General features: G+C 42.9%; 3 protein-coding genes and 2 long non-coding RNA genes across 8 annotated transcripts in view; 3 read left to right on the top strand and 2 right to left on the bottom strand.

Annotated features, from left to right (window-relative positions):
- Nucleotides 1-2,807, bottom strand: part of dcaf13 (ddb1 and cul4 associated factor 13) — an 11,365-nt gene extending 8,558 nt beyond the window's left edge. Inside the window, exons 1-7 of the mRNA XM_062537738.1 lie at nt 2,596-2,807; nt 2,035-2,234; nt 1,771-1,878; nt 1,502-1,591; nt 1,106-1,261; nt 487-564; nt 87-169 (exon numbers count right to left, since the gene is read on the bottom strand). Of these exons, the coding sequence (XP_062393722.1) occupies nt 87-169; nt 487-564; nt 1,106-1,261; nt 1,502-1,591; nt 1,771-1,878; nt 2,035-2,234; nt 2,596-2,665 (785 nt within the window). The 5' untranslated portion in view covers nt 2,666-2,807. The remainder of the gene's footprint in view (nt 1-86; nt 170-486; nt 565-1,105; nt 1,262-1,501; nt 1,592-1,770; nt 1,879-2,034; nt 2,235-2,595) is intronic.
- Nucleotides 2,808-3,112: 305 nt separating this feature from the next.
- Nucleotides 3,113-14,172, top strand: washc5 (WASH complex subunit 5). 3 transcript variants are annotated; one of them, XM_062538916.1, is made up of 29 exons: nt 3,113-3,202; nt 3,530-3,820; nt 3,977-4,122; nt 4,235-4,319; nt 4,441-4,541; nt 5,113-5,305; nt 5,985-6,137; nt 6,347-6,460; nt 6,570-6,741; nt 7,025-7,152; nt 7,352-7,481; nt 7,770-7,882; nt 8,036-8,202; nt 8,365-8,440; nt 8,781-8,891; nt 9,350-9,490; nt 9,856-9,936; nt 10,070-10,171; nt 10,503-10,682; nt 10,900-11,024; nt 11,172-11,334; nt 11,568-11,670; nt 11,756-11,835; nt 12,009-12,112; nt 12,294-12,423; nt 12,866-12,962; nt 13,217-13,370; nt 13,613-13,700; nt 13,865-14,172. In XM_062538916.1, the coding sequence occupies exons 2-29, from the start codon at nt 3,635-3,637 to the stop codon at nt 13,919-13,921; spliced, it is 3,480 nt and encodes a 1,159-aa protein (XP_062394900.1). In that variant the 5' UTR covers nt 3,113-3,202; nt 3,530-3,634; the 3' UTR covers nt 13,922-14,172. The 3 variants fall into 3 exon arrangements, with proteins under 3 accessions (XP_062394900.1, XP_062394902.1, XP_062394901.1); XM_062538918.1 differs by having other exon boundaries at nt 3,171-3,202; nt 3,565-3,820; XM_062538917.1 differs by having other exon boundaries at nt 3,186-3,225.
- Nucleotides 14,173-14,238: 66 nt separating this feature from the next.
- Nucleotides 14,239-20,923, top strand: nsmce2 (NSE2 (MMS21) homolog, SMC5-SMC6 complex SUMO ligase). The gene is made up of 7 exons (XM_062538915.1): nt 14,239-14,286; nt 14,602-14,741; nt 14,842-14,954; nt 16,609-16,759; nt 18,460-18,548; nt 19,935-20,041; nt 20,664-20,923. Exons 2-7 carry the CDS (start codon nt 14,624-14,626, stop codon nt 20,773-20,775), a joined length of 690 nt encoding a protein of 229 aa, XP_062394899.1. The 5' UTR covers nt 14,239-14,286; nt 14,602-14,623; the 3' UTR covers nt 20,776-20,923.
- A 646-nt stretch (nt 20,924-21,569) lies between these two features.
- Nucleotides 21,570-23,721, top strand: LOC134082886 (uncharacterized). 2 transcript variants are annotated; one of them, XR_009939670.1, is made up of 4 exons: nt 21,570-22,040; nt 22,120-22,276; nt 22,383-22,654; nt 23,175-23,721. It is a non-coding gene; the product is annotated as an uncharacterized LOC134082886 (long non-coding RNA). The 2 variants fall into 2 exon arrangements; XR_009939669.1 differs by having other exon boundaries at nt 22,120-22,654.
- On the bottom strand, nt 23,625-24,856 carry LOC134082885 (uncharacterized). The gene is made up of 2 exons (XR_009939668.1): nt 24,506-24,856; nt 23,625-24,416 (listed from the first exon to the last, which is right to left on the bottom strand). It is a non-coding gene; the product is annotated as an uncharacterized LOC134082885 (long non-coding RNA).
- Between the last annotated feature and the right edge of the window lie 77 nt (nt 24,857-24,933).

Genomic DNA, 24,933 nt, shown 5'->3' with positions numbered 1-24,933 from the left:
TAAGATCTTACAGAAAACAATATGTTTAAAACGGATAAATGGGTGCAGTACACACAGGGAGGTGGAGATTTACACCTAAAACATACTTATAGTCCTCATTGGAGGCGGTGAAGTAGTACGCTTCCATTGGGTTCCAGCACAGAGTGTTGCTCCTCAGTTTCATAATCACCTATGAGCGAGAAGAGGCATGGATCACTATACAGCTCTACACTATGTGCAACATGGTTAATAATACAGGTTTATCATTTATCATTGAAAGTATGGTTTTAACAGAAAAATAATTAACAATTCACAAAAAATGACAACCATCTACTCTGATGATTGATTGACTGATTATTACCTCATAGTCAAGTTGCAGCATGAAAATGAATCTGGATGATGATGTCAATGCCAGTGCTGATTTTCTTGTTACATTACTCTGGTAACTTTCCTAACTATTAAAACAGCTACAGAGTGTGTGAGTCGTAAAGGAAGAGACATGTTTACCTTCTTGAGAGGAGTGGCCTCCCTCATGTCATAGAGCACCACGCTTCTGTCTGAGGCACAGCTAGCCAGCAGCTCCGTCTGCAGGAGAGAGAGAGAGAGAGAGAGAGAGAGAGAGAAAGGGAAAGAGAGAGAGAGAGGGAAAAAGAAAGAGAAAGGCAGAGAGAGATGTATTACATGTTTATGCCATTGATAACATCCAGCTGAACAGCAGGTGAGAGAGTTGGTGAACAGACTGCATAGGGAAATAAAGTACCTTGCTCTGACAAACAGTTTCAGATATCAGTGAGTGCATGTGTGTGACCGTCAGAGAGACAGAAAGAGACGCTGAAGACCAAGAGTAGTGTGTGTCTGCGCGTGCATGGCCCTTATGCAACACCATAAACAGACAGACATGTATTTTGACAATTTAATTGATGAAAATGATGATGAAAATAAATGTAATTAAAAATGTCGAGCTCCAGCATTTAACTTGTATTGGTGGACACCACAATAACCACACATCTCCTGTCTTATGCTAAACCCCTTCTTTTTACTGTTATGCTGTTACGACTAATACAAGCTTTTGAAGGGCAATGCAAGCATGTTCAGTGACATTGGACCGCAGTGAGTTTGTGCTCACCTCTACTGGGTTGTAGCGCACGCAGCTGAAGCTGTCCACTCCCCAGGAGAAGCTGCGGATGGGGCTGGTCCTCTGCTCGTCCCAGATGTCCACCGTCTGGCCGCACGTGGCAAACGTCTCCCCACTCTGGTGATGGTCGATGCCAGTGAACACAGCCTGCAGTGGGACAGAGCAGATGAAGGTGAGGACAATGCAGTGCAAGAGAACAGCATCAAGAGATCAGTGATCACACAGAAAGTACATCAGCAAGCTGCATCACAAATGAGTTTTAGTTGCAGCGATACTCAACACATACTCCAAAAAAATGTGACCATAATACTCAGCATGTGCATAACCTGTTGATCTAGCCATTTAATTTTGTAAATGGCTGTTGCTCAGAAGTCAACTCATTCTGACCTTGCCGAGGATTGTGCTAAGAGGTTCCTCCTGCTCTCCATAGCCTGGCGACTCCATCTTCCACTGTTTGATTGTTTTGTCATCTCCAACCTGTCAGAGAGAGAGAGAGAGAGAAAACACACAGGAGAATGTCAATTCATTGGCTGGTAGAACTATAAAACCTCACGTAAAACAATGTTAACGATGAAGGAAGCACCTCTAGAGAGGGAGAATACATGCTATTTTACTCAGATAAATTAACTCGTGTCTCGTGTATGATGCTATATTACCGTGAAGAAGGACGTGCCGCAAAATCGGGTTACTATGCCTCTCACAAAGCCTTCATGAGCTGGCACTGTGCGGAAGCACTCCCGCTTTGAGAGGTTCCACAGTTTCACCTAAAAATGACACACAAGTAACATCAGCAGCAGCAGCAGCAGCAGCTGTGGCAGCTGCAATCACTAACAACGTTCATGGAAAGAAACCTTGCCATTGGACATGCTCTTTCTACTGTTCTAGTTACCATAGATCATTCTTCATCAATACTTTCCTACCTCTCCATCACAAGCTCCAGACAGCAGAGTGGACAGGCTCTTGGAATGTTTGGCCATGCAGTTGATGCCATCTCTGTGTCCGTCCAAGGATCCTACGAAGGGCTTGGCGAACACACGCTCCAACTTGGTGGCATTGAGAGCCCGAGTGTACTCTCTGGGCACCTCAAACGGGTGAAGTGTTGGGTCGTAGTTCCTTGGAACTGTGAGGGCAAAGTTGTGGTTGGTTAGTTAGTTAAAGAGTGACACATGGAAGGTGACACTGATGCAACGTTCAAACCCAAGATTGAATTACGACGAAAGAGTTAAATGATCACAGAATGTCTGTGTTTACTAGAAAAAATACTGAAACCAGTGATATCAGACTGTCCTGAGATAAAAGTAATGAAGATGCATACAACACAATCACAAACAGGTTCAAAGGATCACAGTGGCAAGCCTGAAAATGAGTCGTGCCAGTTATCCAAATTATGCTAAACGAAGTTGTCTGGATTTCCATAAAAGTTGTCTGAACAACTAACACTGGCTAGCTAGCTGGCTAACCAAATAGAGTGCACAACTCACCACGATGTATATCCCTTGTCGTTTCACGAACATAATCGTCCGGATTTCGGGAAAGCACTTTTACTTTCATTGTGTAAAGTAGTATGTCTTTAAATCTATGTAACAAGTAAATTCCATAAATACAAGACTCTGTTAGCTATTATATCTGCAGTTAGCATCGACGAAAAGACATATCAACACTTCACGTGTGAAGGAAACGCGTACTCACGCATGCGCAATACGCCACCATTTCCTCTGACTCCACAGCAGGAAATCTAGTATTGCATGAAAGCTGTGGTGTACACCGCTCCCTAGTGTCGTGGATGGAGAATTCAATTTGATAGAGCCCGTCTGATAATGTGATTTGAAAATAATTTGATAATTGTTTGAACGATTGAGCATTTTCTAGTTTTCAGCATTATTATTTATGATATAAAAAAAAAAACATTACAAAGTTCCAAATCACAGGCATATTGTTCTCCTTATGCGAGACCCCATCTAAACTTTTACCTTTATTTTGAAGCGATGTGATGGTGAATGCGGCTGGTCCCTATTGGCTGTCAGACGAGATCATCTGATTGCTTTGGTCATGTGATTGTAAACAGGAATTGAAAGGGCCTTTTAGAAGGTAAGGGAGAAAAATATCTTGCTGTACGTTTAATATTATCAATTTTGAACGATACCCAATACATTGAAACAGACTGTGTTTTGTGTAGTTGTTTTTTTCACCATAAATGCGCCCCCTGGCCTTGCGACACCGAATAGTAATTTCTGATTTATACTGAACTTGCTGTGAATAAGATGCTATATGTGTTGGCCATGTATGGGGATGCAATGAATGATAACTGCTCGCTTCTGTCTGTCTGTATGCATGTCACGTGTGTGCAAAACATTCCATTCAGTTGTGGCAGGACGTCTATGCGTTACATTTCATCCGCAGTTTCCTCCTCCATAGTCTAGCTGATGGTTCACTTGCTCTTGCCAAGAGAGTACTTCTGGCGAGCGTCGTCTCATGACTCGAAGAGCGGAGGCGGTGTCTGGCTGAATTGAGCTTGCAGTCATGGTGGACTTTCTGGCGGAGAATAATTTGTGCGGCCAGGCCATCCTTCGGATTGTGTCCAGGGGAAATGCCATCATCGCCGAGCTGCTCCGCCTCTCTGAGTTTATACCAGTGGTCTTCAGACTGAAGGACAAAGTTGATCAGCAGAAATATGGAGACATCATATGCGACTTCAGCTACTTCAAGGTAAGAACAGCAATTTGAGCCCAGTCATATTGTATTTTGTGTAAGCTTAAAGTGCAGCTCTATAAAGGTCTATTTGACTGTAGGCCTACACATCCCTTTTAACAGATTGTGTGACCCTCCTAAATGTGTAATGAACCACATACTTTTCCTTCACAGGGACCAGAGTATTATGAGGGGAAACTAGAAGCAAAACCAGAACTTCAAGACCTAGATGAAGAATTTAGGGAAAACAACATTGAAATTCTGTCACGGTTTTACCTTGCATTTGAAAGTGTCCATAAGTATGTTGTGGACCTGATAAGGTAAATGATTTAGGATATCAATTCATTTGAAACAAGTAAAATGAAATAACATGTGTATGTCAGAGTAGAGATGTGTTGTGAGTTCATGACCTTTTGAAATATTGTTTTGAAGATACCTTGATGACCTTAATGAAGGAGTATACATTCAGCAGACCTTGGAGACTGTACTCCTGAATGAAGATGGGAAACAGCTCCTGGTAAAACAAAAAAAATATAAATGAAAAATTACTTTGATCATTTGAAATGATTTGATCACCAAAAGTAAACAGTCTTCTCTCGTCTGGTCAGTAATGCACTTGTGTCTGCTGTCTCTCCCAGTGTGAGGCCTTGTATCTGTATGGAGTGATGCTTCTGGTCATCGATCAGAAGATCGAAGGAGAGGTCAGGGAGAGGATGCTGGTGTCCTATTACAGATACAGGTGAGAGAGTGACCAGTGCAGGAATTCTATCCATATCTCTGTCCATGAGTGAATAGTCTGGCGATCACCATACTAAGCTCAATCGTTTAAGATTGAACATTAGTATGGGGTGGCTGCGCTTTGTTTCCACTGCACAAGAGGCGTGATCAATCCATCGTTCCAATGACTCCGTACGCTTGGGTAGTCCTTCAACCAATCAGACCAACGATCCGGTGCGTCTTTTGGATGCTAGTTTCTGATTGGAGCTAAAGGTTCTAGAAGGGAGCAGGGGAAGTAGACGTGCAGGTTTCCAGCCTGAGCTGCCGGACGAAATCCAAATTCGCTGGAAGTTCAGGCAGGGTTCACCCAGCCTAATGACTGAACAAAACATAGTTAACTGCGGTGGTGTGAGAATTGAAGAATGTGCCACGTCCGATTTAAGGTTATCAGAAAAAAGTAGCTCAGGGCAAGTAGCTCAGCGCACACAATATTTTTCTGAAAAGTTCAGTAATAACTGATTCCTATTTAAGCCATTTTACCCTTGAGAAAAGTCCAGTGCTGTATGCTGATCTCCTAACGTGTTTGTCCCCAGTGCTGCCCGATCCTCTGCGGACTCCAACCTGGACGACATCTGCAAGCTGCTGCGCAGCACGGGAGCCTCCAGCCAGCCTGGGGCCAAGCGGCCCCCTAACTACCCCGAGAGCTACTTCCAGAGGGTGCCCATCAGCCCCACCTTCATCAGCATGGTCATCGGGAGGCTGCGCTCAGATGACATCTACAACCAGGTAGGTGGAGAGAGGAGGGATAGGAACATTGAAAGAATCTTTTATAGCCTGCTTAGAAACCCTAGTGAAATGCTCCTACACCCTGCTCTGTCGGTGATGCTGTTGCTTTTTGAGCACGAAGGTTGCTTTGTTGGTGTTTTGTTTTTTGTTTTTGTTGCTTTGGTTCTTTGGTTGAGCATTCACTCTAGTGGCAGTGTGTTTGGTACCGTGAAGGAGAGCCGTTACGGATCCTGGGTACAACATGCTGCGCGTTTGTGATTGCCATCAGTCAATTGGGCATTGCTCGTTGTGTCCTGTGGCTGTTGATTGGCCACTGTGGGACATGCCCTACCTACTGCACAAGGACTTTAGCTTGAAATAACTGAAATAACTGAATAACTGAATATCTGAAATAACAATCAGACCAATAAAGATCCAACGTCAATATCCTTAGCTCAACTGATGAAATTATACGTTTTCACAACAGTGCATACATATTTATGATTTTGTTTGGGTAGCAGAAACACAACTATCTCTCTTTTGTAGATGATCTTTGATTTGTTTTACCCTTATCCATTAACAAACTCAAATGAGGTCTTCCACTTAATTGTTTCACTTTTGTACTTGTTTGTTGACAGGGCTTTTGTTTTTTGTTTACTGATTTGTTTGTTTTTGCCTGTTGTTGTTGTTGTTGTTTCAGGTGTCTGCTTACCCGCTTCCTGAGCACCGCAGCACCGCTCTTGCCAATCAGGCGGCCATGTTGTACGTCTGCTTGTACTTCACCCCCAGTATCCTGCATACACAGCAGGCCAAAATGAGAGAGATTGTAGACAAATACTTCCCTGACAACTGGGTAAGAGATTGGTGTTGATGCAGTGAATTCAATTTCAATTAATCAAATGGAGAGATTTATTTTATTTTTGTTATTATTTCATAAGCCCAATTTCTGATTTTAAAGAAACAAACTTGGTTACAGAGTGTTAGATTTGTTTACCTAACTTTTGTATAAATGTCCATTGTGAAGACGGATACACTGAGTGCTCATGAGTGTAACCATTGCAGGTCATTAGCATATACATGGGAATCACTGTGAACTTAATAGAGGCATGGGAGCCCTATAAAGCTGCCAAAACTGCCCTCAACTACACGTTGGACACCGCTAATATCAGAGAACAGGTAGCGTGACTGCTGACTGCCTCTTTTCTCTCTCATTCAGTGTCCTTCTTAAGCTTTCTGTCTCGCTCCAGCTTTGTCACACTGATCTTGATGAAACACTTCCTCATAGGCAAGCCGCTATGCTGCTAGCATGGACAGTCTGCGGCCTCACGTCCAGCAGCTGCTGAAAGAGGGCTTCCTCAGAGAAGAGATCGTCCTGGACAATATCCCCAAGCTGCTCAACTGCTTGCGCGACTGCAATGTCGCCATTCGCTGGCTAATGCTCCATACGGCTGAATCAGGTGTGGTTTCAGATCAAGCGTTTGGCTACACCAAAAACAACAGCTAGAGCTGCCAGCCAGCTACAGTGCTACACTGTGGGGGCATGTTCATGAGCCCCTATGTTCATGCCTCTAGACTGTAGCACTGTAGCTGCCTGGCAACTCTAGCTTGGTAGAACGGATTGTTTTCATTTTTTATTTCGTACCGACAGTAATTTTGAAAAGCAGAGATCTGTGTGAAAAATCACTGGAATTTAAACTGTGTGTGACGCATAATGCTGATTTTCTGTCATCTACTTTTCAGCCTATGACCCAAATAACAAAAGGCTGCGTCAGATCAAAGAGCAGGTCACCAACGACTCCAAGTACAGCTCCAAGATTCTCTTCCAGGTGCTGCTGGACACTGCCCAGTTTGAGTTCATTCTGAAAGAGGTAACATTTTAGATTTTGGGAGACTTTGGGATGCACAGGTTTGCTACAGATTTATAGTTCAGCATTGGAACTCTAACCTCTAACTTCTCATCATGAGTTTAAAATTGAATTCTAGAATCCTCCTAATATGACAATGACTTTGTAAAACCACGTTGTACTGCGAGTCGAGATGTAAAGGCTTCTTTGTCATTTCCTCCAGATGTTCAAGCAGATGCTGACAGAGAAGCAGCTGAAGTGGGAGAGCTACAAGCGTGAGGGCTCCGAGAGGATGACCGAGCTCGCCGAGGTCTTCTCAGGGGTCAAGCCTCTCACCAGGGTGGAGAAGAACGGTATCCATCCTCATCCTTAGTGCTTTTTGTGGCCTCAAGTTCAAGTACAATTTATTATTTGTCCCGGATGGGCAAGCAGCGAGCAATACAAAAAACACACATTATACTGTAACAACAGTTTGACAAGTTGAGTCAAAACCTATAGCAGAAGCAGCCAGCAGGAAGGTGTTTCTTGTATTCTTAGTTTCAACAGCGTGCAGATTTTGTGTTTTACACACTCCTGTGAAATTGATTCTGCTCTGTCTCTGTTATTGGTTCTAACCATCATGACCCTTCATATGTCTACAGAGAATCTACAGGCCTGGTTCAGAGAGATCTCCAAACAGATCGAGTCTCTCAATTACGAGGATTCCACCGCCGCTGGAAGGAAGACTGTGCAGCTCATTCAGGCTTTAGTGGAGGTTAGGACTTACTTGTGTTTTTTTGGGAATTCTCACTGACATGCATGTCATGGATCAGCTCTTTACAGCGAATCGTTGCACCCTTTAGATCAAAAACTGGGTGTCATAATAAGTGACTTGTGAAGACACCTGTTGTACCTGCCATGTCTACAGGTGCAAGAGTTCCATCAGCTGGAGTCGAACCTGCAGGTATGCCAGTTCCTGGCTGACACGCGCAAGTTCTTGCACCAGATGATTCGCACCATCAACATCAAGGAGGAAGTTCTGATCACCATGCAGATAGTGGGAGACCTATCATACGCCTGGCAGCTAATAGACAGGTGAGCTAGTCCCTCAACACTTCAGGTTATCTCTTTAACACCTCATTATATTGTGTTGGTAGGACTGTAATGTCCTTTTACTGTACATGTTTTAGCCTTCCTTAGGTTCAGTGTGGACTAATGTTAAGAATGAATGTTCCTCTTTTCCCAAACGTCAAACAGCTTTACATCGATCATGCAAGAGAGCATCAGAGCGAGCCCAGCAATGGTGACGAAACTCCGCGCCACTTTCCTCAAGGTGAACCTCTTCATCCTTTGTACTGTACCTTTTTTCCAAGTTTATGGGAGAAGGAGAGAGAGCGTTTCCAAGTGAGTGGGAGAGAGAGATGAGGTGGGATTGGAAAATGAGACGAGTCGAACTCAAACCATGGGAGCTTGGACACAAATGTGGTATAGATGTTGTCACCACCATTGCCACAGCACCCCCCATATTCTGCTTTTCTTGATGAGTTGATGTTATTGGCTTCTAATGTGTATATGTGACCACACGACACGGCATTTCTTTGGTTTGTTTACACTAATGTCCTATTGTTACTGTGCATGAGAAACTGACGGGCCTCTTTTTCTGTTGTGAGCAGCTGGCCTCTGCGTTGGACCTGCCACTGTTGCGCATCAACCAGGCCAACAGCCCAGATCTACTCAGTGTGTCCCAGTTCTACTCTGGAGAGCTGGTGGCCTACGTCCGAAAGGTAAGAGTGTGAAAGGTTTGTGGTTCTTCATACAGAAAACAATCAGAATGGCTGATATTCAACACCAGAAATTCGTTCAAATTTGCAAAAATACTTTTGTGTTTTCCTTGGGTTCTCCGTGCAAACATTTTGGAAACACAAACAGTTTGAGGAGGATGTTCTCTGTGGACATAAAGTCAAGCTGGATAAAGGGTTGCTATTTAAATGGAATGTTTACATTAGATTGTTCAAACATACTGTAACTGTTAAGGGAAAACATATTCACCACAGAAGTTCACCTCTGTTTGCAAATGTTAACATACCTCAGGGTGGCATAATCTAGCTCCACTGCACCATTTACAATAACTCAGCAGTGACACATTTTACGAAATGGAATCCGTATTTACTGTGGAATTGTCTTTTCTGAGATTTTTGTTCTGAACGTATGTGTAACTGTTTTATGAACAACCATCCTTCAGGTTCTGCAGATCATTCCGGAAAGCATGTTCACATCCCTGGCCAAAATAATCAAACTGCAGATCCATGACATCATGGAGGTCCCCACGCGTCTAGACAAGGACAAGCTGAAGGACTATGCTCAGCTTGGGGCCCGTTACGAGGTGAGGAACAGAGTGGACATCCTGAACGACCTATTGCTTCCTCCTGAGAATTGGACTTCAGCTGGGAGCTGAGATCAGACTGGAAAAGGGCTTTTTTTAGTGTTTATTAATAATAAACATTTATACATTTAGCAATTATATATTAATGGTTGGAATCACAGAGTACCTCACAATATAATACTGTCATGATATATTGACCACAATAATGATACTTGAAACATTGCAAGAAAATAATTTATGTTACATCACACTATTTGTGTAACTGAAGAGAAAAAAATACTTCATTCCAAGTGCAAAGAATCCTCAGACTGTCAGTGCTTTGAGTGCTTCTAAGAGTGAAGTCCATTCACCCTTTACCTCCACAGGTAGCCAAACTCACCCACGCCATATCTGTATTCACTGAGGGCATTTTGATGATGAAGACGACACTGGTTGGCATCATCAAGGTAAAAGATCATGTTAACATTTGTATGGTCATAGTTATCATAATGTTATTTTCTTTTTTAATAGAAATATCATACCATGCCAGTTGTGCGTTTCCACCGCTGCAGTCTTTGAGACAGTTTTGTCTTTCCCCAGGTCGATCCCAAGCAGCTTCTGGAGGACGGTATCAGGAAGGAGCTTGTGAGGCGTGTGGCTTACTCGCTCCACAAAGGCCTTATCTTCAACCCTAAAGCCAAGGTTAACGTCTAATTCCCTCTGTGCCCCTTGAAGTGTTTCTTTCTTTGATGTGTTATCTCTCTCGGGCAATAAATGTGTCACGTTCCATAAGCTAGAGCACAAGATGGCTCGTGGAGTATTTTTGGGACCGCAGCACAATGAAGATTGTTGCTTCCAATAACTGGATTGTCCATCAAAAGCCTGCAGATTATGCATTGTTACCTATTCATTAATATCATAAATCAAGTCTCTTTATTAGAAGTTTGTACTCTGGGCCTACTCCAAGAGGGGTTGTTTCTCTCGGAATTCCTGCCCGTGTGTCTCATTTCTTTCCACCCTCACACCCCAACAGCCTAGTGAACTGATGCCCAAGCTGAAGGAGATGGCTGCCACCATGGATGGGTTCTACCGCTCGTTTGAGTACATCCAGGACTACGTCAGCATCTACGGCCTGAAGATCTGGCAGGAGGAGGTGTCCCGGATCATCAACTACAACGTGGAGCAGGAGTGCAACAGCTTCCTGAGGACCAAGGTCTTTATATATTTGCATACATCAAAACCAAAATGATGTTTGTTCCAGTGCAAATGGTTACTAAAAACATATATTTATATTGTTAATATTTATGTCATTAGCAATGATGAGGCTCCTGATGTTGATGTTGCTGATGTTTTTCTTGCTATGGACAATAAAGAACAGTGATGGAATGGTAGACATTTTTGTGACATGCTTGTGTTTTCCTCACTCTCAGATCCAAGACTGGCAGAGTGTGTATCAGTCAACACACATCCCAATCCCCAAGTATCCCCCCGTGGACGAGTCTGCCACCTTCATCGGACGTCTATGCAGGGAGATCCTCCGCATAACAGACCCTAAGTATGCTAATCTCTACCATACTTAGCAAGAAGAGCTTTGGATCCATACTTACTTTATCTGTTTAACTATGCTCACATTTGCTGTCCTGTGTTGCCAGCAGAGGGTGATTTGTTTTTAGTTAATTTTGGAATGGTTTGTGTCTTCTAGAGTGACCTCTTACATTGACCAGTTGAACACGTGGTATGACCTGAAAACTCACCAAGAGGTGACCAACAACAGACTGTTCTCTGAGATTCAAGACACCCTGGGGACTTTTGGTCTGAACGGCCTCGATCGGCTCCTCTGTTTCATGATCGTGAAGGAGCTACAGGTGATCCTCCATCTTTATTTTTTTTTTCTTTTTGCATTCTTTGTTACTCACAGGATGGTAAACTGATTCAAATATTTACTGCTTAGCATAATACAATAACTCCACATTTTTAATGAGAATGCGGCAAAGGACCGGCTGTAGTTGTCAGCTTACTGTGTTTAATGTATCAGGGCAGCTTCGATACCACTTAATATCAAACGCCTCACTTTGGCCTAACATTCTTTTGACATTAGAATTTCCTGACGGTGCTTCAAAAGACCATCCTCAGGGACAAAGCGGTGACTGATGTGTTCAAAGCCCTGCTGAGTGCCGTTAACCCTGTCAAAGGCATTGTGGGTAAGTGCGACTAAGTTACAGCGACCGCTGTCATGTTTACTGGTGTTGTTTCCTTTCATGATTATTGTTGTTTGTTTCCTCTCAGCCAACGCGACCAAAGTATACACCAATGCAGCGGGTAAGACTCAGAAGATCTGGCCGTCATATTTGGAATCAATAATGAAGGTATTGCAAATAGTGCAGCTATAGCAACTCTTTATAAATGAGACTCAGACAAACCAAAGAAAATGAGTGTTTATTGTTGTAAAATTTCGAAGACTTTAATATAAGTTTATCACAGACCAAACAGAAACACTATGACTGGACGTAATATGCCATGTAAATGTGTCCTTGCTCAGGTGGGCCAGATGCAGATTCTGAGGCAGCAGATTGCAAACGAGCTGAACTACTCTTGCAAGTTTGACTCAAAGCATCTCGCCGCTGCTCTGGAAAACCTCAACAAGTACGTCACAAATGACCTACTCCTCTTTCTGCACCTGCCTTTGGCAATTTGTTTGTTGATGGTCAAATGCGTTTTTTTTTGGTTTTGGTTTGTTTTTTTTGGTTTATCAATACCAACAGGTTATTCTATGTCCTGAGAGTGTGTGAATATTATTTCACCATTTGTCTTGCACTTACTGTAGGTCTCTTTTGGCGGATATTGAGGCCCACTACCAGGACCCATCTCTGCCTTACCCTAAAGAGGACAACACACTTCTGTATGAGATCACTGCTTACCTGGAGGCTGCTGGGATTCACAATCCTCTCAACAAAGTTAGTTTTTCATCCAGCTTCTTTGATATCACACTGTATGGTTAAGTTAAGGTAGACAATTAATCTTGAATTGCTCACTCTACAACATCATATTTACCTTGGACAACACACAGCTTAAAGGGAAACTATGCAGGTTTGGCGATTTCATTGCCGGTTTCGCTCGTTTTACGTCCCGGTGGCACAATATGAGTGGTTGCATGCGTGGTTTTACCGCTCAGAGGCGCTAGGGAGAAGCAAGACAACCGTCATTCAGCCCGAAATAAATCAAATAACCATTCCAATGACTGAAGCTGATTAGTTAAGGCAAATTAAGCTAAAAAAGAAACTTGCATAGTTCACCTTTAAAATGTCAAAGTGATGCTGGTATGGATAAGCCACCTATTCTTGTTGATACTGTATGAAAGTAATAATGCACATAATGAAAGTTGTTGTTCATCCTCAGATCTACATCACAACGAAGCGCTTGCCCTATTTCCCCATTGTGAACTTCCTCTTCCTCATCGCTCAGCTCCCCAAACTGCAGTACAACAAAAACCAAGGTCGGGACATCGCACAAGAATATACACAATAGCATTTTAACTCAAATAACCAAACTTAACTTCTAAAATCTAATTCAGACTTTTATATATTACGAATAAAAAATAAACATTCTATGCATGATAAGCTGAAATTGATCCTCGTTTGATTTTTGATAAAGGTAAGCTTGAATCTGAACATGAATGTGTATTAAATGTATATTAAATATATGTTAAATTAATGGCAGAAATAACACATCTGCATGTTCTTTGTGCAGGAATGACTTGCAAGAAGGCAGCAGATGCTGTGGACTGGCCCCCACTGGTTCTTGGGTTGGTCACACTTCTGAAGCAGTTCCACTCCAGATACACAGAGCAGTTCCTGGCCCTGATTGGCCAATTTATCCGCTCCATCATGGAGCAGTGCACTAGGTACAGTATTGTCTCCTATTTTCATTGTATTTTTGCAGGAATATGGAAAGCGGGTGCCATGCCCTATTGTAGCTCAAAGGAATGTTAGGGGTCAGCCAAACCTGGTCTGGCTCAGAAGTCTTTGCATGTGACTGTATTTGCTACTTGTAAAACAAACAGAATGGTAAACAAACAGACATTGTTGTATGTGTAACAAATTGTATGAACATGCCACAGTTCTGACAACTGATATGAATTTACAGCCAGAAGATTCCTGACATGCCTTCAGATGTAGTGAGTGCACTGATGTTTCTGGAAGACTATGTTCGCTACTCAAAATTGCCTCGCAAGGTGAGATGCATGGCATTTATTTTATTGTGTGTTGAGTACAACAGTAGAGAGCATGACAATTAATAGAAATGTTGAGTTAGTGATGGAAACGTGATCCTTTTTAAACGTTTTTTTGGTAAAAAATGAGTGTGAGTGTATGACATAACTGTTTTATCCTTTTGCAGGTGGCTGAAGCACATGTTCCAAGCTTCATTTTTGACGAATTCCGGACTGTGATGTGATTTCTATGTTACTACTACGTTGCCTTCATGGTAGCAGAATTTATGTCATTTCATTCAGTTAAGGATACAAATCCTCGGTTTTCACATTTTGCCTTTTCAATGTCTTAAACGTTAAAGCACTAATGAAATCATGTATTGTTAGACATTTTTTTGTTTGTTTGTTTTTTAACAAATAGCATTTCCATTGGAAATACTGTGTTGTCATTAAATGATAAATGCCAACTATTTTAAATAAATCATATTGTACAAAATGTAATTCTGTCATTTGAACGTATGTTCTTGTTGGAGCGAGAGTAGGACTTTTAATTTGAAACATTGTCAAACTACACGGAAGTTAAGTAAGCTGTAAGGCGGCAGTTGCACAGGTATTCAACATTTCAAAACAATTGACATTAGTTTATATTCTCTACCTTTCTTCAACTCTTGACTTGATACATGAAAAAACTGTAACACCGAGGTACAGGGAAGTTGTTGTAAAGTATGATCAGTGAATTACAGGCTGTGATATGACTGCATGCACTGACAACATTAGTTTAGCCAGCTAGCGTGCGGTAGCTAACACTATCCTACCTCAACGTTACAAGTGGGAGGAGGGAACATATTGTGTGGTAAACATATTAAGGTGTACTTATGTAACTTTATCAGTCATTGTGCAAAAAAAGATAAATCCGTAATCACAGCAGGTAAGCTACGTAGGCCGACATGACATCGCTCAGCGCAGTGAACTCAACGCTTGCCAGTCTGAAAACATGTCAAAATGACATTGGTACTGGCATGGATATGGTGACGGAGGTCGCCTTGGATCTAGTCGAGTCAGAAGGTAATGTAAGCTTCAAATTAACTCACAATAACTTCTCTCTGTTCTCTCCTCTCTGCACCTCTGAGCTGTTTGAACAAATCGCCTTTGCTCTTTCACTCAGGCAATGTCAATAGCCCAAATTTGAAGAAACTCGAAGAGATGATGTTGGAGTGTGCCAAACTTGACAGGGAAATCAACTGTTTCGTAGAAGCAGTTGATACAATGACTGCACGGGTACGTTTTGTGGTTTCTGATTGATGGTGATCATAATTAGGAATTGACAATCACTCAAGGAGCAAAAACTGACCTGTACTATTGTTGGTGGCTCACCTACTGTCTTGTGCTACTCGCCGACGCTTAACTGTTCTGCGCCACTGTCCTGTGCCACTTACCTACCATTCCAGCCCTAACTCCTAACTCTCAGTAACCCATGGAACAGTTGGGAAGAGTTGAGACGGGTTGAGAGTTGAGACGTAGGACAGTAGGCGAGGACAGTAGCAGGATCACCCACCAACAACCGTACAGTACAGTTTTTGTCCCAACTGCTAAGGGACCACCCTGCGTCTGTAGTTGGCCCATGTGTGGTTGGTTTTGTTGATGCACGTGGACAATGAGATGGGATATAATAAACTGCTCACAAAAAGTAAGGAAACTTGACTTTGGCCCATTATATCTCCCCTTTAGTAATACCAACCAGTAAAGTGTTTCATATCATTTTTATCGTTGACTTGTCATCTTTACAATGAGGTATAGCTTGTAAGCATAGGGCAATCATGGAATGAGCAACACAAGCAAACGTGTAAGTAGTGCCAACGAAAAATGTGCCAAAATGGCCTGTTATGCTATTGGAATTCACCTTTGTTACTTCAAGCATTGACGATTGCACTCTCCCACAGAAATGAGGAAAACAAAACATGTTAGGCATACATTTGTTCATTTTATACTCAGTGTCAGGGTCCTCAGTAGCGTGTAGAGGATCCATATGCAGCCACAACAGCTTGGCACCTTCTTCTCATGCAGGTCACCAACCTGGCTACATTCTGCTGTGGGGTGACATCTCCCTAACTCGAAAGACAGACCTTGTTATCATTGAAGGCAATCATCATGCAGTTAGATACCGGGATGAGATTCTGGAGCCAGTGGCAATTCCATATCTCCAGAATATGGGACCAATTGCCATCCTCCAGGATGACAACGCTCGCCCCCATAGAGCTGGGATCATCAGAGAGTACCTCCAGAATTTGGGAGTGGAGAGGATCTAATGGCCTGCCGTGAACACTTGTGGGATCAGCTTGGGCATGCTGTACGTGCCAGAGTCACCAACAAAACCAGGTTGGCTGACTTACAACAGATCCTGATTGAGGAATGGAATGCCATCCCACAGCAGAATGTAGCCAGGTTGGTGACCTGCATGTGAGAAGAAGGTGCCAAGCTGTTGTGGCTGCATATGGATCCTCTACACGCTACTGAGGACCCTGACACTGAGTATAAAATGAACAAATGTATGCCTAACATGTTTTGTCTTCCTCATTTCTGTGGGAGAGTGCAATCGTCAATGCTTGAAGTAACAAAGGTGAATTCCAACAGCATAACAGGCCATTTTGGCACATTTTTCGTTGGCACTACTTACACGTTTGCTTGTGTTGCTCATTCCATGATTGCCCTATGCTTACAAGCTATACCTCATTGTAAAGGTGACAAATCAACGATAAAAATGATATGAAACACTTTACTGGTTGGTATTACTAAAAGGGAGATATAATGGGCCAAAGTCAAGTTTCCTTACTTTTTGTGAGCAGTTTAGTAAAAGAGCGCTCAAAATCTTGTACTCATACCCCTGTCTCTGTGCCTTTGACATGTCTGCCTCCACCTCTCTCTGGACCTGCAGGCGAGACAGAATCCAGAGGCCCTGGCTCTCCTGAGCAACTCGGTGAAGACTGAATTTGCCAGGTTAAAGCAAGGGGCGTCTGACGCAGAGCTCGGTCAACACGCCAAGGTGATCGCTTTCAAGGACGGCATTCAGAACTCACTGCCAGAGGGTAAGTTCGCTGCACGGGAAAAGAGGAAGAGAACGTACCGCAGGAGCAATCGATGTAATGATTAAAGGAGGGGAGGTGGGGGTCTGTTATTGCCAGTATTCACCACAGGATTTCTATTTTCAAACTAGTTCATTATCTCATGTACAGCATAGGTTGACTTGATGTGAAAAGGTCACCAGCTTGACAGCTCGCCCCCTCAAAGTAGGTGGGGATTGTCTGAACTGAAGTATGTTTCTGTTGAAGCAGGCGACGCTGTCAGTTCTACTTTCACTGGGTTGTCTGCAGCCCTTAAAACAGTTGGTGCTTACAGCATTGTTTCCAAAAGATTTTGTCATTTGAACTAGCGCTCAACTTCTCATTGTATGAGTTAATGCCACAGAATGTAACCAGAACCCTTCACATTGGCGCCAGACAGGATAATATTTTAAAGCTGTTATGCGTACAAACCCAAACATGCATGATTTTTGGAATGATTTCCATTTTCCAGCATCATTCATTACATAACGGTATTAAAAACACTAGTCATTAGTTACTTTTCCAGTGGTGTTTTTGCTGAACTTTACTGAAACTTTCACAACATTAACAAAGCTACACTAACACGCAAACTTTAACCATCACAGTAAAAGCAAAAGTCAAAACCAAAGGAAACAGTTATACACCACTTAATACCAGTAAAATAAAAAGACGGCAATATTTTACAGACACATGCGTTATGGGTCTCTAAGGAGCTCATTTAGTTCTGTCATTTAGTATCTCCACTCTGACACAGTTTGGGGCTTCGCTCGGTTAACAGTCGTGTTATTTTTGAGGAGTTATTTCTATCGTAGGTGAGAAAATGTTTGATGCTGAGGGAATAAAGAACATGGCTATTGATTGTTATTTTCATGTCAGTGGAGTGGACGCATGCAGTTTTCAATGGAAACAGCCAGCGCCATGCAGTCGTAGTTGAATATTAACTTTAGTCACTTGTGCCTGAGGAGCCCCTATAATTGTCCCGTGGGAGCAGTCGCTGGCAGTTAGACACGTAAGACGTGCTCTATCAGTGGGACCGGAGACGTGAGTGTCGTGCATGGCTTTCAGATGGTTGGCTTCCATCTGCTGCTGTTGTCTGCCCATTCATCTGAATCAGCCGCGGCGCTGTAGCCCCAGCACAGGCAGCCCACAGACATCTGTCAAGTCGCTCTCCTCCATGGCTCGCATCGGGGGAGAGCTTCCTGTCCGGACATCTGAAAGGGACTCGGGGAGAATTAATCCATCTGAAATTGTGAAAGACTTCTTCTCAGCAATAGACGTGTCAAGATTTCTCCTCTCCTACACAAGCGATGAGTCTGTTCTCTTCTCTGAAACTCCATTATCTGAGTCTGGTTGCAGTCTGACACATTCTAGTACAGTCTAGTTCTAGCTCAAGTCCAAGCCAAAAAAAAAAAAGAGACTGTTCAGTTCTAACAGGGAGGCTACACCGAGTCCACAACTGAGGCACTCCATTTGTGAGGTGCAATAATGGTTTTAGAAGACTTTTAAAATGTGCGTGCCGCTATCACGTGGTGTAGCCAATTATATTGATTGTAGTGAAAGCTTACTGTTTCATCAGATACTATGCAAATGGAATACTTCAGTTACATGCCTGGTGTAGCCTCCCTGTAATACAAGACATAGTGTGCATATTCATGACATTCCTCTGTGTATATGTTTGTTTGTAGCCAGCCAGCCGGAGACAGAAGCTGCAGACTTGGATGAGGATATCGCGCTCACTCAAAGCCAGTTCAACTTCACCTGTCCTCTTACACAGGTGACACATCCCCTCCCATAAGATTAGATTAGATTCCTTTTATTGTCATTATAAAAGAATGCAACGGACTTCCATTGCACCAAATGAAGACGTATCTCAAGCAATAGATAAGTAAAAGCAAATTAGTTAAAAAAAAAGAATAAAACTCTAGCTATATAAATAACATCTGTACATTCCACTTCCATGGACACACCGACACTCACACTATCAGCAGGCACACGGTCAACATATGCTGTAAGCGTAGATACAGTTATTGTACTATCCCAGTTAGCTTGATGATTTCATGGTAGTGTTCAGTGCAGTAATGGCCTTTGAGTAAAACCTGTTCAGCAATCTAGTGGTCCATCATGTTCTAAGTGTTCTATATCGTCTGCCTGAGGACAGAAGGTGAAAGAGATGGTGGACAGGGTGGGAGGAGTCCAGAGAGTTTCAGTATATTTGCTGTTTTCTGGAGGCAGCGGGAGATAAAGATGTCTTCCAAAGCAGGTAGATGTGTGTTGGTGATTTTCTGAGCAGCTTTGATGACCCTCTGCAGGGCATTTTTGTCAGCTGCAGAGCTGCTGCTGTACCACACCAGGATGTTGTGAGTCAGGAGGACACTCTCAATGGAACGGCGATAGAGGGATACTAGCAGATGTTGTGCTCTCAGGAAGTGTAGTCGCTGCTGTGCCTTCTTGATCAGGCAGTTGGTGTTGTGTGTCTCCATGTGAGGTTCTCCGAGATGTGTGTGCCCGGGAACTTGAATGTTGACACCGTCTCCACACCGCCCTCTTATAACCAGAGGCTGGTATTCCTCCTTCCTCCTCCTAAGGTCAACGACCACCCTGTGGAGCACCACTACAATCATGCATATGCATTGAATGACACTTAGAGCTTAAAGATGAATTGAAATCGCAAATTCATTTGAACTAGTTGCAATTAACAAATCTTGCAGCTAGCAACTCTGACCCAATAGTCTACACAGCTAATATCACATGTGTCTCTTACTGTATGTCTTTATGTGACAGCTATGCTCATCAATCAGAGGTACAGTGACCCACATGCTACAGTAGCTAATCAGATTTGGCTCATCTTAAAGCTACATTTGGCAGTAATTCATATATTTTAGTTTTCATCTTTGGATTAGTAGATAGAGCAGTTCATATTTCAATATTATCTTGATTGGTAATCAAATCACAACATCTGTCAGAAAAAAAAGATACTTTCCTCAAATCATTCGGCCCTAATTATAGTGCTCAGCTGATAGGCTAATGTCTAAAGTGCACTCCTTCTCTCACAGTGGTCACTGTAGTGAAAATAGTAGTTTTTGTTAGTTCAGATTGATGCAAACATGCTCTGTCAGTAACATATTGTATTGTGACGCCTGTTCTAACTCTTGTGCCCCAGGTTGAAATGGTGAACCCTGTAAGGAACAAGAAGTGCCAGCACTACTATGACCAAGAAGCAGCCCTGACTATGATCCAAACCAAGCAGAGGAGCCGCAAAAAGTTCAGGTTTGTCTGCACCTCCAGCTGTCTCAAAACTGAGGGGATATTCTTCACTGACCCCTCTCTGTGTTGCTTGATTAAGTATTCAGTAGTATCCAATGCCTTTATATAATTGAATAATGCCCCATCATTAAGATCAGAGCCTGATTTAAATGGAATTGTAGGAGACATGAGGTGCCTCTCATGTAAAGTTTATACGTCCTCCCTCACTCCTCGGGCCTCGATCCTCACTGATCTACATAAAGAATGATGGGGCGGCAACAAAGATAGTCTATCCCTTCGTCTATCTTTCTTTATGTAGATCAGTGAGGATCGAGGCCCGAGGAGCGAGGGAGGACGTATAAACTTTACATGAGAGGCACCCAGTGACTTTTGACAGTGGTAGCGTAGTGACTAAGAGGCTGGGCTAGTGTGCAGTAGCCAAAAACGTTGTGGGCTCAATTCTGGGCTACCACTGTTGTGCCCTTTAGCAACAAGGCACCTAGCGCCACGTTGCTCTGGAGAGACTTGCCCTTCTTGTAGTCAACAAATGTCATGTCAGTCAAACCATACGCTTTGGTTAAAAGCATCAGTCAAATGAACAAGTCTCAGTTTAAAGAAGGGATCTGCTCTTCCTCTTGTCCAACAGGTGTCCTGTAGTTGGCTGCGACAACAAGGACGTGACGCCCTCGGACCTGGTGCTGGACCCCATCATGAAGAGGAGGATTCAGAACCACAAGAGGCAAAATGCAAAGAAATAATTTCTCTCTCTCTCCCTTGGTTCAGTTGTTTGGGTTTTATAATAATATGGATTCATTGTATTGCATTGCTTGATTAATTGTGTTGCATGTTTGCTGAAGGTTGGTTATTGCACATATCGTTTTTGTAATAAATATTTTTTGACACATATACATTATAACAAAATATCTATCTGTTGCTTCTTCAAAGTAAGTGAAAGATATTACCTCAAGCACTTACAACCTAAAGCACCCATCTTCTGGTGCTTGTTGAGTCCATAGGCTACATTAGGGCGGTCACAATAACTATTTTTAGCTGTTTCAGAAAATATTCTAATAAACAATATCACTGTCAAGGGCTAATATGACTGTAACCACACAATAATGGCCGGGTTTCCCAAAATCGTTAAGAAGCTCTTAAAGGAACACGCCACCCCCAGGTGAAATTGGGTCACTCCCCGCAGTCCCTAGAGTTGGATGAGTGAGCCAAAGCGTTTTGTAGCCGCCCCAGCCATTGCCCTTATCTAGAAACGCCCGGTTAGCTTTACCTTAGCATAGTCGCTGTATTCCAGAGTGTCCGGTTAGCATATCGTTGCAAAAGTGAATCAAATAACTCAAGATTTGTTACAATTATTTCTCGTAACCTGTACACTCACATCGAGTACAAATATCAATGCAAATTAACACAAAGGAATTTACTAGACCAATTTAGATTCGGAACTATTTTCGGCGAAAGCACCGGCAAAGCACCGCTGCCAGGCGCAAAGACACAACGCAGCACCTAAAAATCCCCAACTTCCGTAAACATACCAGCGTGACTACACAGTCCTCTGCTGCTAGGCTAGAGTTCCAATGGCGATGAATATGGAAGATTACACGATAGACGAAGATGATGACTTCGACTACCAAGATACAAGACCGTACCTTTTCGAACCCGAATTCACTGAAGAGGAGTTGCGAGCTTTGGATCTGGGAAGAGAGGACGTTGCGACTGGTCAAGGCGAGTCGGATGAAAGGACGAGAGCAAACACGAACTGGTGGTGTGAGTGTGGAGTATGCCAACCCATGCCGACTGAAATGGAGTGTTTGTGCTGTGCAGAGTGGCATACAATACTGCCATCGATGGTGAGCAACGCTCCCGAAGAGGAGCGTGACGGTACCTGTGTCACTACTACCGACTTCTCTGCAATGATCCATCCTGCAGTCCTAAGTTTTTTTTTCCGGCGCGACAAAGTGAACTGGAAAAGAAACAACACACCGAGTGGACCCAATGGACAGCTGTGCACAGAGTAAGTAAAAAAAAGCAGCATTATTTTTTTACGGTGAAGTTCAACTATCACCCTACTTATAGAATTGTTGTTTTTACAGGCAATACATATTGGTATCGTATCGTGTTGTGTTGGAGTGGGCCCTAAAGGGAGAGACACTGGGCAAAGGGAAGCGAACGCCATTGCCACCTTGTGTGATTGCATCAATCCGACAGAACTTTCCATCTGAGTCTGGTATTTACGTTGGGTATCAAGAGGTACAGGAGGCGATGGATATAGCCTAATTATTGCATTTTATGGCTTTGTAAAATCTTACTGTACATATCTATATAACCTGGAATATCTATACTGTTGTTACCATAGACTGTATATATAGAACTGGACAGTGTGGCTGCACTCAGCCGTGTTCTATGGAATTGAAGCAACCGCGGCGACGCCATCTTGCAGCCAGTTTGAAGTACGCTTGCGCAGTAGGATTGGACGCATGCGCAGTGATGAGGAGGTCGGAGCAGACACGCCCACACAACGAGTGAAACACGCCCCTCACCGCACCGCGTCGACGCCCTGGCTGAGAAGCTACGGTATCGTTGACAGTTCGTTCGTGTGTCTAGGTTTACGTTGGTGAACTTTCTCTGGTAAGTGTAACGTATGTAACACAAACGTCTTGTCTGTTAGTGAAATACACAGCTTATATTTTATATTGGAGCCACCAGTTTACTAGCTAATAACTTCAGGCTATATTAACGTTGTCAGCTCAAAAGCCTTGCCAAGCACATCAGACATTAGCAGCTAGCTGCTACCGTTTACGTTAGCATAGAAGCTAACGTTAGTAGCGATAGCTAGTTGGTTAAGTTAAGACTAACGTTAGCACACAGATGCTGACAATGTTCTGTTTGGCTCGGCCTATTTTGTTTTGCCGTTATCAAAAGGCTGTTTTAATATGCCACCTGAACATGGAGAGTGAATCTATGTGTTTGGCGTAGCTGCTAGTTAATTTTAAACACAGCCTGCCTGTTGTGCCCATTGGCAGAGTAATGAAATGTCCGCATTGAAAAACAAACTAATAACGTTACTGCTAGTTTTGCATGCTTAGTATGCTTACCAGTATGTGTTAACAGTAAAGGATCAGCTATAAAACTTTGCCTTTTCTTGTAGGTGGCATTTCCCATGTCCTTTCTCCAGTCCCCGGACGTCCATCTCATCCACTTTGACAGGAACAACCTCAGACATGTCGAGCGTGATATTGAAAGGTGTACAGTAGATTGCCTGAACAGTGTAGGACACTGGCTATGTTCATGATCATGATATTGTATCATATTTTAAACTTGCAGTATATCCCTTAACTCAAACTTAAGCTATTCTCATTTGCCCTCATTGTAAAGGTTGCTGGACTCTGTGTGCATTGGAAACTGACAATAAAAATGAAAAACTTAATGTTTACTTGCTATCAAAACCATTGTTATTCAAACGTTGACATGTTCACATTATATATGGGTCATGGTTATAGAATTTAACATGATATAACATGAACAAGTTCAAATTACCAGTAAACAGTTTTAAATGGTTGGTAAGCCTACATTAAGCAAAAATAATGATGATACAAAATATCCACAAATGACCATGTTTTATTGTGTTTGCCAAGGGGTGAGGGGGGGTTAGTCATTAACTTAGAGAGATTTCAGCTCTGGTGGCAGCAGCGTTGTAGACCTTGAGCTCTGGCGATGGTGGCGTAGACCTTCAGCTCTGGTGATGGTGGTGGTGTAGACCTTCAGCTCTGGCGATGGTGGCGTAGACCTTCAGCTCTGGTGATGGTGGTGGTGTAGACCTTCAGCTCTGGCGATGGTGGCGTGGACCTTCAGCTCTGGTGATGGTGGTGGTGTAGACCTTCAGCTCTGGCGATGGTGGCGTGGACCTTCAGCTCTGGTGATGGTGGTGGTGGTGCAGGAGGGAGGCGGAAGACAAAATACCCCCTTCCTGCACCACCACCGCCATGTGAAAAAACATAAATAAAATCAAAACTTCCAGGAGGTATTACAGTTGTATAGCATTACAGACAACACATAAAAAAAAAGTTCTAAGTTTGTGTTATGCCATGAAACTTACTTTACACGTCTTACTTTCTCATCCTCTTTTAATATTTCTCCACAATCTCAACCATGACATCATTCTTTCGTTTTAATGTCTTGGGTGACACAAAAATGTAACTGCTCACTACTGACAAGCCACATTTTGATCTGATGTATTAGCAGCCACCATTTCACATTCCTTCTCATTTGCAGCACTTGACAAAGAAAGGATAAGAAAATAACCACTTGCCTTTCTACTAGCAGGTCTCTTCACCAGGTGGTCAGGAAGGGAGAACACAGTTGGTACTGCAGTGCAAGTCAGACGATTCCCCTTAACATAATGAATTGGGTATTCATGAAATGGGTTGAGTTGGAATTTACATCACCACACAGTGTTGGTCAGGAAAATGATTGGCTTACATAGGTATCAAGGGTGAATTCATGGTCTTCAAAATGAAGACTACAGAGATGAGATGACTTGCTGGGCTCCCAGTCTTGTCGTCTTATGTTCACCAGCCATCGTCTCAGTCTGTCTGCATGCTGCACACCTAAAGGAAAACTGTAAAAAAAAAACATTCATATGTCAAGCGGTTGTGAAGGGGCATAGTGTATTTATTACAACCATTACATATGCCTGCCATTCTGTATACAAAGGCCAAAAACATTTAACTCATAATGCCTCCGGGCTGCTGATGACTGGGGCTGTAATGCCATGCTTTGATGTCTGGCGAGGCTGCTGGTTAATCCGTTCACATTTATTAATTCAGTCAGTCTTTGTATGACATTCATTTGACTACTACTAGGCTAGCACGTTCAAGAAACGTAGCTACGGAATCGCTGAATGCCGA

Source organism: Sardina pilchardus, chromosome 6 (genome assembly GCF_963854185.1).
Source record: "Sardina pilchardus chromosome 6, fSarPil1.1, whole genome shotgun sequence".
Classification (NCBI taxonomy): domain Eukaryota; kingdom Metazoa; phylum Chordata; class Actinopteri; order Clupeiformes; family Clupeidae; genus Sardina; species Sardina pilchardus.
This window is presented reverse-complemented; position numbering and strand designations above follow the sequence as displayed.

Excerpts from the sequence above, each read along its gene's own strand:
- washc5 (XM_062538916.1), top strand. The coding sequence starts at position 3,635 with ATGGTGGACTTTCTGGCGGAGAATAATTTGTGCGGCCAGGCCATCCTT. Across the intron at positions 9,491-9,855 it reads AGCTTGGGGCCCGTTACGAG|GTAGCCAAACTCACCCACGC; the intron begins GTGAGGAACAGA and ends TTACCTCCACAG. Across the intron at positions 10,172-10,502 it reads TCTTCAACCCTAAAGCCAAG|CCTAGTGAACTGATGCCCAA; the intron begins GTTAACGTCTAA and ends ACACCCCAACAG.
- nsmce2 (XM_062538915.1), top strand. The coding sequence starts at position 14,624 with ATGACATCGCTCAGCGCAGTGAACTCAACGCTTGCCAGTCTGAAAACA. Across the intron at positions 16,760-18,459 it reads TCAGAACTCACTGCCAGAGG|CCAGCCAGCCGGAGACAGAA; the intron begins GTAAGTTCGCTG and ends GTTTGTTTGTAG. Across the intron at positions 18,549-19,934 it reads TCACCTGTCCTCTTACACAG|GTTGAAATGGTGAACCCTGT; the intron begins GTGACACATCCC and ends CTTGTGCCCCAG.